The following is a 15,098-nucleotide window of genomic DNA, read 5'->3' as shown; positions in this document are numbered from 1 at the left end:
AGGAAGCGCAGTTTTTGGCTTTCCCCATATTTCAAAAGTGCTTCATCTCTTTGCTATGACTGTCGCCCGCCATAATTTGCAGATGATAATGGTTGTAGCCGCTGCGATGCTTTCGACCAAAACAGGCGTAGCTTGATGACATCATCAACATGCGCTATCGTGATAGAGCGATATAGTCAAAATCTCTATCGTTGGCCAAATTTATATCCTTTATATCGCCCACCCCTGATGTGAAGTTCATGCCAGCAGGCTTCACTGTACATCCACACATGTGCAGAATGTAAGGTGAGAAACTTTTACATAAGTTACTGAACTAATGCGGACATGGAATTCCAGGTATGTGAGAATTGAAGCCACATGTACCTGAGTGTTACATTGTCAGTGATATGATCATAAAATTAGTTTATTGATTTTGAATCTGATCCTGACATACTTTCTTTCATAGCATCAAATATCGGAGGTGCCCCTGAAGCTACTTTAGTGATAACAGAATAATAATTTAGTTCTGCAGCTTCATTTCTTGTAGTTTCAACAGATTAGTTGGTGTTTAACATCACTAATACACAAATAATCATGAACACCAGTTTACCAAAACTTTACAAAAAATATTTTTTTGTTTTTCATTTCAGATGTTTATTCTTTGTAGTTTTTATTTACAGTAACTTAGTAAAAATGTGAATAATAAGAATAATTCTCATCATCTTCTCTCATACCTGCAAACCTTTAACTTAAGCTAATATAATCTGTTTTATATAATCTATTATTTTCACCAGACTTGGGTAAGAAAAAACCCAATAACAGCAACATCACAGAGCAAACATCAAACGGGCTCCAGGAACAAAAAGCTCTGTGCGATCGGTGTCAAATGTCTCCTTCGGAGCAGGTCGGGCGAAGCTGAGCCAAGCACTGCACATGACCCAACCAGGAAGTGGCCGAACCCCTCAGCACAACAAACAATGACCTCTTAGAAGCACAACAGTGTTCATTATTCACTCGTACCACAACGCCTTGTGTTTTATTTTGGGGGATTCATCTAAATTCAGCGACACCAACAGTTTACAACACCGAGCTGATGCAGGGACAGAGAAAGTCAACGACTGTGAAGCTTCTGTAAACCAAGGGGAATATTTTAGGTGGTCGGGCGTTGTGCTCCTCTGTCTGTGATCATTTATTACATTTTTCAGATGACGTCCAAACAGAGTGAAGAGCAAATATTACACTGAGCCAGGGGCTGATCTACAGCTGCCCCCCAACTTTTACCTCCGTCACTTTTAGGAGAGCTTGAGCTCTTTCCTTGGCCCGTCGGGTCGGCTGGATGTGGTTTGTTTAAAACTCTTTTTTTTTATTAGAAATATGCTTTAACACATCTCTGGTCTTCTGCTTTGTTCTCAGAACTAAACTCTGGCTTCCTCCCACAGTCCAAAACATGCAGTAAGTGGGGACAGGTTAATTGGTAACTAAATTACCCACAGGTGTGAATGTGAATGGTTGTCTGTCTCTATGTGAGCCCTGCGGCAAACTGGCAACCTGTCAAGGGTGAACCTGGCTCTCGCCCTAATGCAGCTGGGATAGGCTCCAGCAGCCTCGTGACCCTGACGAGCATCAGTGGAAGAGAATGGATGGTTGGTTAAAATTCCACACACAGTGTTGTTATATTAATATTTAAAAACGTCAATGCACATATCTGAAGTCAGTGTGGGAGGTGGTGAATAAAAAGCACGACAGAAATAAAAACGGAGACAGAGGAAGACAAACTGCAGACCGAGCCACCATCACACTCACCTGACCTCCTGCCCTCTGGGCTTTTGGTTCAGCAAAGATGGCACAACTCCCATGTTTACATGATAACATGCAAACACAAGATTAATCTACAACTCTGGGCTCCTGTGCCAAGGAGGGAAAATCCAAACAGAATTCATGTACTCTAAGAAACGAGCCTTCAGCTAAACTCTCGTGACGCCCTGATGTTTCGCCTTAAAACGACTGATCCTGGTCAGAGTTTTGTGCCAGGTTTTACTAAACTACTTACAGAATGTTCTGCAACATTAAAGCATCACAAACATCAGTGGGACACCGAATCACCACAATCAGAATCAGAATACTTTATTGATCCCTGGGGGAAATTATTTGTGATTAGCTGCACTTGCAGCCGCCCAAAGGCAGTAAGCCCACGCGCCAACAATACACAACATGTTTGAGGTTTTGTGCGTGGTGCTTTTAAAGCAGAACTATTAAATACAGGAAGTCCAGATTGGGAAATGAGAAGTCCTGCTATATGATGGAGGGACGACTGGTGTCATTTACTTTAAATATAGTTTCTTGTGTTATGCATTTAGTTGTTAGATTTAATTACTGCTAACCTAAAGAAACTATTAAACTGGTGGTTTTGTTGATACCTCTTTGTATCTTGTTTATCTTGTTTGAACAGCAACAGTGGGGAGGAAGACCATCGTTTTAAAATTAGTAGACTTTTATGAGAACCATGTTCAAGGAGGGACAGCCATCGACTACGACTGGTCGGAGGAAAGAGAACTGAGACAAGAGGGACGCAGAGAGACAGGGACCAACACAAACTACAGGAGAGTGAAGACAAAGGTTAATGGCATGGCTGCAGTAGTGGCACATAAATGCATCAGGAGTGAAAAGAGGAAGTAGAGAAGAATTCAGTGCATCATGGGAAATCTTCCAGCAGCCTTGGTTACGCTAACACGTTTAAGTTACTGTAGCAGCAGATCAGACGGGCAAAAACAGCTGTTACTTCTTTCCAGTCTTCTTTTCCAGCTTTTGCATCCTTCGTGCACAAAATCAGCTCTTCCCCTGCCTCCTTACGGTTCATGTCCATCCATCAATTCTCTTCTTTATCAGTATCAGGGGCTGGAGCCTCCCAGAGGCACAGGGTGAGAGGTGGGGTACACTCTAGACAGGGTGCAAATCCGAGGCAGAGCTAACAATGGTTCAAATCTATTTTTAATTATTGATCTGTTATTTATTTATGTGGAACATGTACAAAAGAAAGGAGAGGAGATGCCAGCATCTGAACAGGAACTCGCTTAGCTGCCCGAGTCTAACGTAGCAGGATAAGACCTGCTGTGGGGGAAACCCTGCGATGGAGTCAAAGTCACCAAACTTTTTAAATCACTTTTTAATCAGCGCATGTATTTTGGGCCCTATTGCCAGTCTTGGCAGCCGGGGGTCAGTCCGCCAGGGCCTTCGCTCCTGGCCGCCACCCAGCACACAATGCACCCGCTGCAGCTGCAGTAATGCGGACGCTGCGCCGGTCCGTCGTGGTGAAGAGGGAGCTGAGTGTAAAAGTGAAGCTCTCAATTTACCGGTCGACCTACGTCCCTACCCTCACCTATGGCCACGAGCTGTGGGTAGTGACCGAAAGGACGAGATCGCAGATACAAGCGGCAGAAATGAGCTTCCTCCGAAGGGTGGCTGGCCTCTCCCTTAGAGATAGGGTGAGAAGTTCAGCCATCCGGGAGGGGCTCAGAGTAGAGCCGCTGCTGCTCCACATCGAAAGGAGCCAGCTGAGGTGGTTTGGGCATCTGACAAGGATGCCCCCTGGGTGAGGTGTTCCAGGCATGTCCCACCGGGAGGAGGCCCCGGGGCAGACCCAGGACACGCTGGAGAGATTATATCTCTCGGCTGGCCTGGGAACGCCTTGGTGTTCCCCTGGACGAGCTGGAGGAGATGGCTGGGGAGAGGGAGGTCTGGGCCTCTTTGATTAGGCTGCTGCCCCCGCAACCCGGCCCCGGATAATGCGGATGGATGGATGGATGGATGGATGGATGGATGTATTTTGGGCTGGTGACCACTGAAAATTGTTAAAATGAAATAACTGGCCAGGGGTGCAGGGATGATGCTGGGTGGCAAGACTTGCTTCTAGATGAATTTCTGTGCCGGCATGCTGGTAGTTGTATAGCAGAGCAAGGTAGCTCAGGTTAACATAACACAGGTGGCGAGAAGACAGCTTGAACCCCGACGCAGCCGTAAACAAGCTTTAAATTCAGGTGAGCTTCCATCTTCAGTGTCAAATTAAAATGTTGTGGAAACACAGCCTACCTATAAATCAGGTGCAATAGTTACAAGAGAAACTACAACAGATTTCAAACAGCTGTGTTTGATGAGCAACTGTGTCAATAAATGACCATTATGTAATTAAAGAATTGGATCAATGGTGGATTTGGAGACTAATGTGGAGATTTTCCTGTTGCTGTGACACAGATGGCTGAACAGCAGCTAAAAGAGACAGACGGCGCTAATAAAGAACACAGAGCCATTACAGCTGAGAGACGAGCGATAAAAACGAGGCGCTTGCATAGGCCGAAGCAGAACAAGAAAGCAGGCGGCTGAATGAGAGGACAGCGATGAAGGCGAAGGAATAAAAAATAGTCGAGGAGCTGGAAGGGAAGATTTGCAGGGAGCCAGAGCGGCTTTGTGAAACAACTTCCTGTTCTTTTTTGGGGGGTGGAAGAAGAACTTCTTTCGGGGTCGCCCATGAGCACAAAGTGAATGAAATCTTGTGTTTGCCAGGAGGTTTGTTTAGCTCGCCAGATTTCTGAGGAGAGGCAAGGCTACAGCCAGTTTCCCCAGTAACAGCACTGCTGGGACATTGCTAGACCAGTGGTGGGGGGAGTGGCAGCACACCACACGGCACTGACAGCATACTAATACTCCAGCCTGTAAACATGTTGTTGATTGTTGGGCTTCTTTATCAGAAAGAATACAGATTTGTTTTTGCTGACTCGTGACTCAGCAGCAGGAGAGACTAAACAGACTAACTGCTGCCAAATAAAAAGAATGTGAAACCTGGACCAAAGCTGCTTTACAGTGAGAGACGTGTCCGGCTGTATGTCGTCTACTTTGGCTCCTCAGAGAGCAGCACAGAGGGGAAACAAAACTCAGCCATCAGATCCGAGACTGTGATTTCACAGTAACAAATACGCATCTTTAAAGTCGATTATTCTGCTGTTTATTCTGGGTCTTGGTTGTTTGAGCTCCTCACCTTCTTCTCATTGGATGCCACTCACAGACAGAAGGTTTGAACAGAAGGTGGGCGGAGCTTCTGTCCCCAAAGAGTACAATAAGTGGGATATGTAGAAACTGAGCTTTTGGATCTCAAAAATGACTCGTTCATGCAGTCAGGTCCATAAATGTTTGGATAATCACTCGATGTATTTTGGTCACTCCTTCATTTAATCGCTGCTGAAGCTGTTTTTCATTTTTCCTTCACTATTTTGTTTCACTCCTAATTTCACTTCACTTTAATAACATTGCTCCCAATTCCAGCTTCATGTGAAAAGTCTTCTGTGTGTATTGATAATATACATGAAACTCATGAGATTATTATTATCATTACAGGGCTCTAGACTAACCTTTTGCCATGGGCGCCCCGGTGCGCCTAACTTGTTAGCATCGCTTAACACCGCAGTTTTACATGTGCACATTTTTTAAGAGGAAGTTGCAGTCCATACAGACAATATTCATTTCTAAATTATTAACTAACAATCTTGTGCTTAAAGTGCTTTGTCAATATTGTAGAAAGTGTTAAACTTAATCATCATCTCAGCTCCTCTGACGACCTGTTTGCTGTTGCCTGTTGCTGACAGGCAGTGGGGACACTTGGGCATTTATTGCAGCATATAATGTGTTTTCTGGATACACTGCTGCTTTTCCAGCATTCAGAGGTTGATGGCACCGTGTCAGAGCTGGCTATGAATTTCAGACGGATCAGGCCTTAATCAATCGTTCTTTTCATCTTTTCTTATCACCCACAGCCAGAGATGGGCAGTAACGCGTTACTTGTAACGCGTTACTGTAATCCGATTACTTTTTTCAAGTAACGAGTAAAGTAAGGGATTACTATTGCAAAAACGGTAATTAGATTACCGTTACTTTCCGTAGGAACGCTGCGTTACTGCGTTACTAAAACCGTGATTTTCTTGCGAGAATGTCTCATGACAGTGACGTAAGCGAGTGTGATGTTCGTGACAACAGCTGTGTGCAGATCAACAATGGATCATATATCGAGTGCGGGAGAGAGTATGAGCGTGCAGCGTTTAAAGCGTGGAAGTACTGACCTTATTTTGAGTTTGATTCCGTAAAAAGTGACAAAAACATTAGTGTCCGCTGTGCGTGGGAAGAAAACTTCTTTTTACAGTGGAAAAAAAACCCCCTAAACTTCCAAACAAGCACCGAGTAGCTATGTCGTAATGAGAAACTCACAGAGAAACTGCGGTATCCTTCCACTGACCGCTGCGGCACACCTGCACCAGGATAAACCTCCGCCTACTCTACTCCTGCTTTACAGGTGAAAATAGAGCAAAAGGACCGCTAGTCTTTGACTTTATTTATTTTCTGCTGTGTTTAAGAATGGTGCATATAATTAAAATTTTGCTTCATGCATAAAGTTAAAAGATTAAAACTAACAAAACAAGTTTTAAAAAAAGACTTTTCCATTTGATTACATTTTGTATGATGGATTATGTAGAAAAAGTAGAATTGGGCTGAAAGATCTATCGCTTTATCACCTATTCAGGTTGTAAATCATGTTTTTAAAAAGTAACTAAGTAACTAAGTAACTAAGTAATTAATTACTTTTGAAAATAAGTAATCAGTAAAGTAACGGGATTACTTTTTTGGAGAAGTAATCAGTAATTAATTACTGATTACTTTTTTCAAGTAACTTGACCAACACTGCCCACAGCTACATCCACTTCTGTCGGGGCTAGGCTGCTCACTAGGGCTGAGTATCATCACTGATTTCTATAATCCAATCGATTCCGGTTTCTCAAAGTCGAGGTCATTTAAGTGAAAAAAAATTAAAAAAAATAAAAAGCGGCCGACAGCGCTGTAAACAACGGTAGACTGGTGGGTAATAAGAGAATGAATAATGCAGAAAACAGATTTGAGATGAGAAACTGTTCTTGAAGTACAGAGAGAGAGAGAGCTGTGCATGAAGTGTGATTTTTATTGTGGTGGAAGCAAAACAGCAAAAGTCAGAGGGAATTCATGACGACATTGATCAAATGTGAAGCGCAGTTTGTTGCTTCTTTTGCTGCTGGCTCGCTGAATTTTGGTTGGAGACAAAACCTGCAGCTCAGAATCAGCGCAAAAAGACGTAAACACAGACCCGACGCATCAGAATCGCTAAGCTCCGACAGCGTGTCCGTCTACGGGCCGTCGGGTGAGAAAGCCGAGAAAGACAAAGTTGATTCTGGAGCGTCGGGTCTGTGTTTACGTCTTCGTGTGGAATCCGTGTACCTGCTCTCATTTACTGTTTGGTGATTGTTGAAATAGTTTTGTGAGCTTTAATCTGAGAATCTGGCGTTTCTGGAAAACACAGTTATATTTAAAAGTCGATTCAGGATTTAATGAATCGATATCGCTTTATTCAAGCTACTCACCTCCCACTTCCACCTGCACTTTCAACTGGACCACGGCCAATCAGAGAGGTCCCGCCCCTGACTATCTCTGATTGGTTTAGTCCACAATTTTTTTTGTTACCCGAACAGTGCAACCAAATATTTCAATTTGGTCGCACTCTAGAGCCCTGCATTATTATTATTATTATTATTATTATTATTATTATTATTATTATTATTATTCTTTTGACAGTTTTCATTATTGGTTTATAGTTTTTTAACCACGGGTTAGGTGGCTTTTACATTCCTTGACTCCAGGTGTATTTGTCCGTGTTGGGAAGATTGGTCTTACTTTGTGCAGCTAGTTCACAGCATGGCATGAACTTAAATTACTTAAATATACCCCAATGTCTCATCAGTGGCCCCGGGCAACACAAAGCAATAGCAAGAGTCTGCGGTGGGTCGCATGTCATACTTTGAAGTTCCTGGATTTAAAGTATTTAAAATCATCTTTCATGTATAAATATTTTACAGTTCGTCTGTTACAGACACAATCTAAAATGTAAAAAAACTAAAGGCCTTGGCTGCCTGTAATCCTAAATGAGCGCAGAGAGCAGAATGCATCATTCTAACGTTTTAAAGCTGTTAACTGGCGCATGTTAAAGACGGCAATGCTGAAAGGTTTTCCTGTTCCTGTCCGCTGTCCTGTAGGTCAGGATTAGTGAGGTAAACACAGCGTCACGCGCTCTGTGGTCCACATCCTTCTCCTGCCAGCTCGCTGAATAGCTGAGCATCAGGTTGTACATGCAGGAAGTAGAAACTGGCAGTTTTGAAAAGGTTAAACAACCTCCCTGTGCTTTTGGGACTTCTTAAAAAAATTATATACATATATATATATAATTCTGTTTTCATGGTTAACTATTGTTTCTAGGCAAATCTGGATTTTTTTAATAAAAGAGAGACTTCAGAACCTGAGGAACCTCTCAGAAGTTTTAAAAACTGGGAAAAATCTATTTTATTTCTTTATTTTTTTAGGCAGCTACATAGAAGAACTAAAGAGCAACAGGTAAAACTTACCTTCTACTTCCTCTTCATCACAAAGGTGTTTGAGTAAGGACGCCCCACGGTCCAGCACCGCCTCATCCTCCATCCTGTAGTAGTAAAAAAGGAAGAAAGACTGTTCACACTTTTCCTCCAGCGACAGCGTGGAGCCATAGCGCTTGGGCTCGTTCACTTGCAGTAAGTTCGGACTGGGGTTCAGTCTGGTGCTGCTGGTGGCGCTCATCTCCACCCATCAAAGACTCCAGAGTCACAGCGCCTTGAGATGTAATTTTCAGCACGCAAACTATCCTAACTTAGAGAACACGCGTCGTCCTTCCGGAGGACAAAGTGTGCAGCCGGTAAGTGTGGTGTAATGGATTTAATCTAGAAGAGGGGGGTGAGGGGAGGACAGGAAGTCCTCTAATTGAGTATGATGACCAGAGTGTCCGCGCTGGACATGCGCAAAAAAATGTCCGACTGACCGAGACGTAAACCCAGTAAAATCTGGATGTGACTTTGGCTTCACTTCACTTTGATTAGAAACAGAATCAAGGTAAAAACCATCAAAGGGAGCGTCAATAAATGTTGTATCTAATCAGTTACACGCCCCCACACGCATCACAAAGCCTCTCCATCTGTTTGGTAATGCCTCCCAGCCCCCCCTCCGTCACCCTCCACCCAAGAAACAAGTGGGCCATCACATGTCTGTATACTCATCCTCCCTTACAGGATTACACCAGCTTTACTTAAGTGACATCACACTCACACAAGCCCGTAAGAGGCTGGCGTGCCGGCGCCTCCGCCGCTCTCCAAGAACCGCACAAACGTAACGTTGACTCAAATGGGCCGAACTGTTTCCCAACAAACATTGACATTAAAAAAGGATTCAAATGTCTCTACAGGCTGACTTGCCTTGAAGGTAACAACAGGTTTTGCCTTCTAGATTTTATACTTTACAGTGTGTACTGCCAGTTATGCAAGACGAGCAACAGCAGGAATAAAAACTTTGCTGTCTTTAACCTCAAATCTCTGTCTTTTGTTTGTTTTGTTTTATTTACACACACACAAAAACATTCACAGTTATAAGTTCCAGATCGTCAAGCGTCCTCACACCCTCTTTTGTCCTACAGTGTGCGATTCTTCCTGGTAAAAACGTTGATATCGTTTGTTTTAATCAAAAGATTTATGAGTATTTTTTTCCAGAACAATTCTTTTGTGTGCATGTCACCGATCGAAGACTTTTGAACTGATAAAATTAAGTAGGGGTTCAGAATTCGGTCGTTTTAACAGTCTATTAAAATGCTTTCCGCTTTTCACCACCAAGATCTTCATCCATCCATCCATCCATCTTCATCCGCTTTATCCGAGGCCGGGTCGCGGGGGCAGCAGCCTAAGCAGAGAGGCCCAGACCTCCCTCTCCCCAGCCACCTCCTCCAGCTTATCCGGGGGAACACCAAGGCGTTCCCAGGCCAGCCGAGAGGGGTCGGGTGCATTGTGTGCCGGGTGGCGGCCAGGAGCGGAGGTCCTGGCGGACTGATCCCCGGCTGCCAAGACCAAGATCTTCAAGGTTCACTTAATGATTTTTTCAGTTGAAAAGTGACAAAAAGCCTGTGCCAAACATCAGGTGCAGGGGCCAGAATTGGCCCACCAAAGCTTCCAGCCTGGGTCACTGAGCAGTTTAGGAAAACATGAAGGAGGACATGAATGTTAAACCTGTATTTTCAAGTTTTAGTTTTTCTTGCTGGTGAAGAACTCCCCGTCCAATACCAAAGCAAAAAAGTTGGATAACAATTAAATACCAGAAAGTGCACTGCCTACTGTAGAACTGTCAGTAAAATCGTGTAAAAATTAAATATTCTGTCAATTAATAAAAAGTTTTTGGATGCCCCGCCCTTAACCTGCTTCAGGTGGAGGCCACTTCCTGTTATAACAGCTTTTTCTTTGCCGTTGTTTGTGCTGCTCAAAAGGGAAAGTCTCTGTCTGACATCGGACTATGTGACACATCTTGTTGTGATTGTTGGGAATTGGTGCCTTTGTTCCATGCATTTAGTTTGCATGATAAACAGATGATAAAACCATGATAATGCTTTCCGTAAACACAAATTTTTGCTCACCAGTTCAGTCAGATTCTGAATCTTTTTAAGCCCTTAAAAAGCTTCAAGTTCAAATAAAACATCTGCTGCTGCTGTGAAAACAACACCAGTCATTGTAGAGGTTTTAATGCAGTCACAGACTGTTTGATGTGTTTTGCAAAGAAAACAGAAAAAAGAAAAAATCTGTCTGCAGAATTTAAAAGCCTCCAACTGTTTCCTGCAAAGCAATAAAATATTGAATTCGTTTAACATCCGTTTCTTCCACTAATTAATTGATTATAAAGAAAAAAGAAAATGTCTGAAATCTCTTCTTGCATCTTTTCAAATAGGATTTCTTGCATTTTCTGCACATCAACGAAACGTTGTCTTCCGTTGTCGAAAGGTCAGAGTGACATTTGAAAAGATTACGAGGCGTTCTTTGAGAAATCTATTTCCACTCAGTTTCTAACCAAAAGAACAAACACGCTAAAAGATGAGAAAACACTAACAAGCTCATTTTCTTTAAGTTAGCAGCATTGTTTCAGCGGGGCTGTCTTTCAGATCGAACGTTTGAGGTGTTGTAAAATGTTGTACATAAAACAGGCGCTCTGTAGACGTCATTTTGATCTACTGGAAATGAAAGCACTTTTTTCTGTAACGGTAATCTTAAAAAATGATCAGCAGAGCCTCAGGTAACAGAAGTTCAAGCCCCCAAGACAGGAAATAAATTAATGATCTACATTTGGTTATTCTGTGTATTTAGGCAATGTCAGATGAATAACAACAGCACCTATAAGGACGTCTTCAACATTTTGAGGCGTTTAGGTCACAGATGGTTTGACAGTTTGGGGATGAGAGGGCTCAGAGGTTAAAGGTCAGCTACAGAACTGTCAGGGGACTCATTAATGTGTTGTGCTGTGTAATTATCATACATATAAAATAACATGTTTACTTTTTCTCTTGTAAGTTATAAAGCCAGTGCAGGAAGAAGTGTGTGTTTGCAACAATCCACCAAATGATCTGAGTTACAGAGTCTCTCACCCAGGATTTGGTGATATTACCTAATATTCAGATAAAGGCTGTGTGATGGGCTCCTTCTCCATCCTGTTCTGCCTGTCTGTGTGTGTTGCCACAGGTATTGCAGAAAAGTTGTTATTTGTTCTCAATCAAGACGCCAGCACACCTGTGCCCAGCGCACCTGCCTCACAGCAGCCCTCAGACTTCAGTTCCTGTGCGGCTCTCTTCCCTGAGACGCTGCTTCAGCGTTTGCTTGCTCCTGACTGCACTAACTACACACACACACTGGTTGATTTAACTTCCTATATTTCTTTAATTTAGCATAAACTGTTTCTTAATTGGTGCACTTTGCCATGCAGCCTGTTTGTGGTTTCACCGATTAAAGAACAAACTCGAGTTTTGATGTGAGTCGACTTCTTAAGAGCTTTAAAATAACACTAAGTTTCAGTCACAGCTGTGGTTTTGTATCTCTGCACTTCACTGGTTTTCCTGCTAATGCTGCCGTTCCCACTTCCTTCATTGCCACCTATGGAACAACCAAGGACATGACAGGCCTCGGCTGACCGCCCACACATGCCTGCACTAAATTTAACATAAGAGAAGAAGAAACAACCTCGTGTTATAAAACACTAAAAACTCTGTCTTGTATCTGCTTCTACACTAACTCTAGAGTTTTAAGAGGTAAAGGTTTAATAGATATCTGCCTTCATATTTTGTGTGTGTGATATGAAACCAAAACCTTTGAGCCTCACCTTTTAGTACTGGGTTAAACATAATCTGACAGATTTAAAGTGCATAATGAAAACTAAGCAATCCAAACATTCACTGATTCCTCTGCTGAAAGGATGTGGAGTTTTTTTTCTGCACAGTCTTAACTTATCAGACTTCTCTAAGTTGACTTAAAGATCAGTCTCCTGTCATGTGATCTCACGAGTTCATAAAGGTACATTCTTTGCATCTTCTGTCATATGCTTTGCTATTTAGAAACACGAGTCTTATTGTGTTTAACAAGTTACAAGTGAGTGACTTATAGTTCATAATGAACTCGTTTAAACCAAAAGTGACAGGCAGAGTCTGACTCCAGTCAAAGTTATAGTAAGAAATCATCTTTGTAAAAAGAATGTGTGGCGGCTTATGAGACCAAAAGGGGGGAAACAATATTACCAAAAAGTGCAGAAGACGACACACTTCGTCCACCTTTACATAACTTTTAAGAAGTTCCTTCTTTCATAGAACAAAAGTTCAGGACTTGACCTTGAACCTGATCTGCTTGTAACATAGAAAGCTTTCCACTACCTTTGCTTTTAATGGAAGTTCTGCTAATAATGCTATGCTAGCTCTCCAGTTAGAACAAATGGAGAATAAATGCACCTAAAGTTTCATTAATCAATAATTGACACTTTGCATATGTTAAAGATTAGTAACTAAACCTTGAAACAACCCTATTAAAACTGTACAAGCAATCAGAACCTCGAGGGCTGTAACTTTGCACTTACATGAGTGCAATCTGTCCCTTCACAGATAACTTATCAGTCTCTCTGTCTTCACTACAACCTGCATGTAGCGTGCACTCTCTGTCTGTGTCTCCAAACCATGGAAACATCAAACAGCCTAAAGGCATCCACATTGTGTTGTGGCTGACGGCATCTGCTCACGTGAGATATGAAAAAATGCATGCAGGTCATGTTTCGAGTATCAATGACCTCGGGTCAGATTTGTAAAGGAAAATCTCCCGACAACAACTAACAACAACTAACAACAACTAGGGCAAAGTAAAAGTCATCACTCTGAAAGCCAAAAGGGTGGTTGTGCGCACAGTAAAAGGATAGTTTTTTGGTAGCTACACACCTGAAGATTCAAGTGTGGTGTCTAAATAAACGCAGGTGCTGATGGATGTTGAAATTATGGCTCCAGTCTTTGTGACAGAACAAAAGATATTCAGACACTTTTTCTGATTCATTTTTGATCAGATTGATTAACTGTAATAAGCTTTGCTTTTATCGTCTCTGTGTTCTTCTTTCTTCTTTGTGTTCTTTATTGGGTTTCTAATTGCAACCTTGAAAAACCCCGTCATAAAGCCGCAGCGAGATCTGGGTTTCTACGGTTATTTCAAAAACCTTCCAAGTGTTTTTAAAAATAGATCAATACATCCAATATATTCTGTGATTAATATTTATCAGAGTAATATAGGCGGTGTGTTTAAAGTAGCTTCACCATCCAAACAATTGCACGTTAGGTGACAGAATCCATGTAAAACAATTACATGACTCAGTGTCAGAGCTTACACTTTCACATCTGTAAACCTACACTGACCTTAAAGGGCTGAGGCTTTGTTAATGGACGACTGTCCTGCCTCCACATGTGATATTTATTATGGGAGCTACGCTCAAATTGACAGATTTCCTATTTTAAATGAATCTGAAAGGCAGAGACTACAAGAACAAATTAAACGCCTGTTTTTACGCTTTTACTTTTTTAATCAAAACATCGTAATTTGTTCACAAGTATCAGCAGCTTTTTTTTCACACAGGTGTTTTCGAATCAATCTTAATATATAAAATGTCTTAACTCTGCTATGAAAAAGCGTCAGACGGGATCACTTACTTCTTGGTGCCACTCATCTCTTCAGCGTGCGATAAACCTCCCTGCTGAATATGCTGAGCAGAGCGGATCAGAGGAGCGAGCGGCAGCTGATGTTTGACCTGACAAAGTAACACAGAGAGAAGTGATTTCTCTGCTTTCACGGGCGAGTCTTACACACAGGAATCACAGCAATGTGCTACATGTGCTGCTGCCGCTGTAAAAGTTTAGCAAAGGTTAGACTTAAAATCACAACGCAGGAAAAATGCAACATACGGTGCTGACATTCACACCGAAAGATCAAACAAGCGGACTTCATCAACTTTGGCTCCCAGAAAACACCATCAAATCAAGTTGAACGAGCAAACGGCCTGACCAAAACAACAGCTGCGCATTTTACGCGCAACCCACTCTTGAGTATTGTGATAATTTACCAAGTTGAGCATATAAAGTCACAAAAAGCAAGAAAAAGTCTACAAGCTCCTGAAGACACCTGCAGAAAAATGACAAGAAAACAAAGGTGATTTCGTACCAAGGCGTCTTTTTACGCATGTACACGAGGCCGGAACACGTCGCGCTGTGCAAAGTGAAACTGGAGCTGCGGACTTACCTCTGCGTTATTGATCTTTGGCTTTGTGTCTTTGGTTCTTATTGTCCCTCCTTCGCTGGCATGCAGATAAGAGGTACTGCTCCCACTTCTTAGAGTAAGTTTGAATGTGGCATTGTGACAGCAGCTGCGCTCAGCGTGCAGCCTCTATCTCCTGGACCATCCTTCCTTCAACGCCACTCCTCCGGTGGGAGGTCAAACTGCCCCTCCGCTGCACCGTCCTGTTTTTCTCCCAGCTTTGTTTTTGCTCCAGCTGGACCATTGCGCGGTTTAAGCGCGCGGACACGATGTTGGAACGCACGCGGATATTCGCAGTAAAGTCTGTAGGAACTAAAGTCACGCACAAAAAGAGCGACATTGGATTTAAATCATTCAATTAGATACTCATCTGTACTGTAATCTGTACTTCCTGAA

General features: G+C 42.5%; 1 protein-coding gene across 2 annotated transcripts in view; it reads right to left on the bottom strand.

Moving 5' to 3' along the window:
* The window catches only part of slc4a4a (solute carrier family 4 member 4a), an 83,445-nt gene extending 68,628 nt beyond the window's left edge, over nucleotides 1-14,817 (bottom strand). Inside the window, exons 1-3 of one of the 2 annotated variants that reach the window (XM_087849507.1) lie at nucleotides 14,688-14,817; nucleotides 14,102-14,199; nucleotides 8,445-8,518 (exon numbers count right to left, since the gene is read on the bottom strand). In XM_087849507.1, the coding sequence (XP_087705633.1) occupies nucleotides 8,445-8,518; nucleotides 14,102-14,118 (91 nt within the window). In that variant the 5' untranslated portion in view covers nucleotides 14,119-14,199; nucleotides 14,688-14,817. Of the gene's footprint in view, nucleotides 1-8,444; nucleotides 8,653-14,101; nucleotides 14,200-14,687 lie in introns of those variants that run through there. The other variant, XM_087849508.1, reaches the window with a different exon arrangement.
* Nucleotides 14,818-15,098: the final 281 nt, after the last annotated feature.

The sequence above is a fragment of the Neolamprologus brichardi genome, chromosome 12 (genome assembly GCF_056152115.1).
Source record: "Neolamprologus brichardi isolate AB-2024 chromosome 12, ASM5615211v1, whole genome shotgun sequence".
Classification (NCBI taxonomy): domain Eukaryota; kingdom Metazoa; phylum Chordata; class Actinopteri; order Cichliformes; family Cichlidae; genus Neolamprologus; species Neolamprologus brichardi.
The sequence above is the reverse complement of the archived record's forward strand: the minus strand, read 5'-3'. Positions and strand labels throughout refer to the sequence as shown.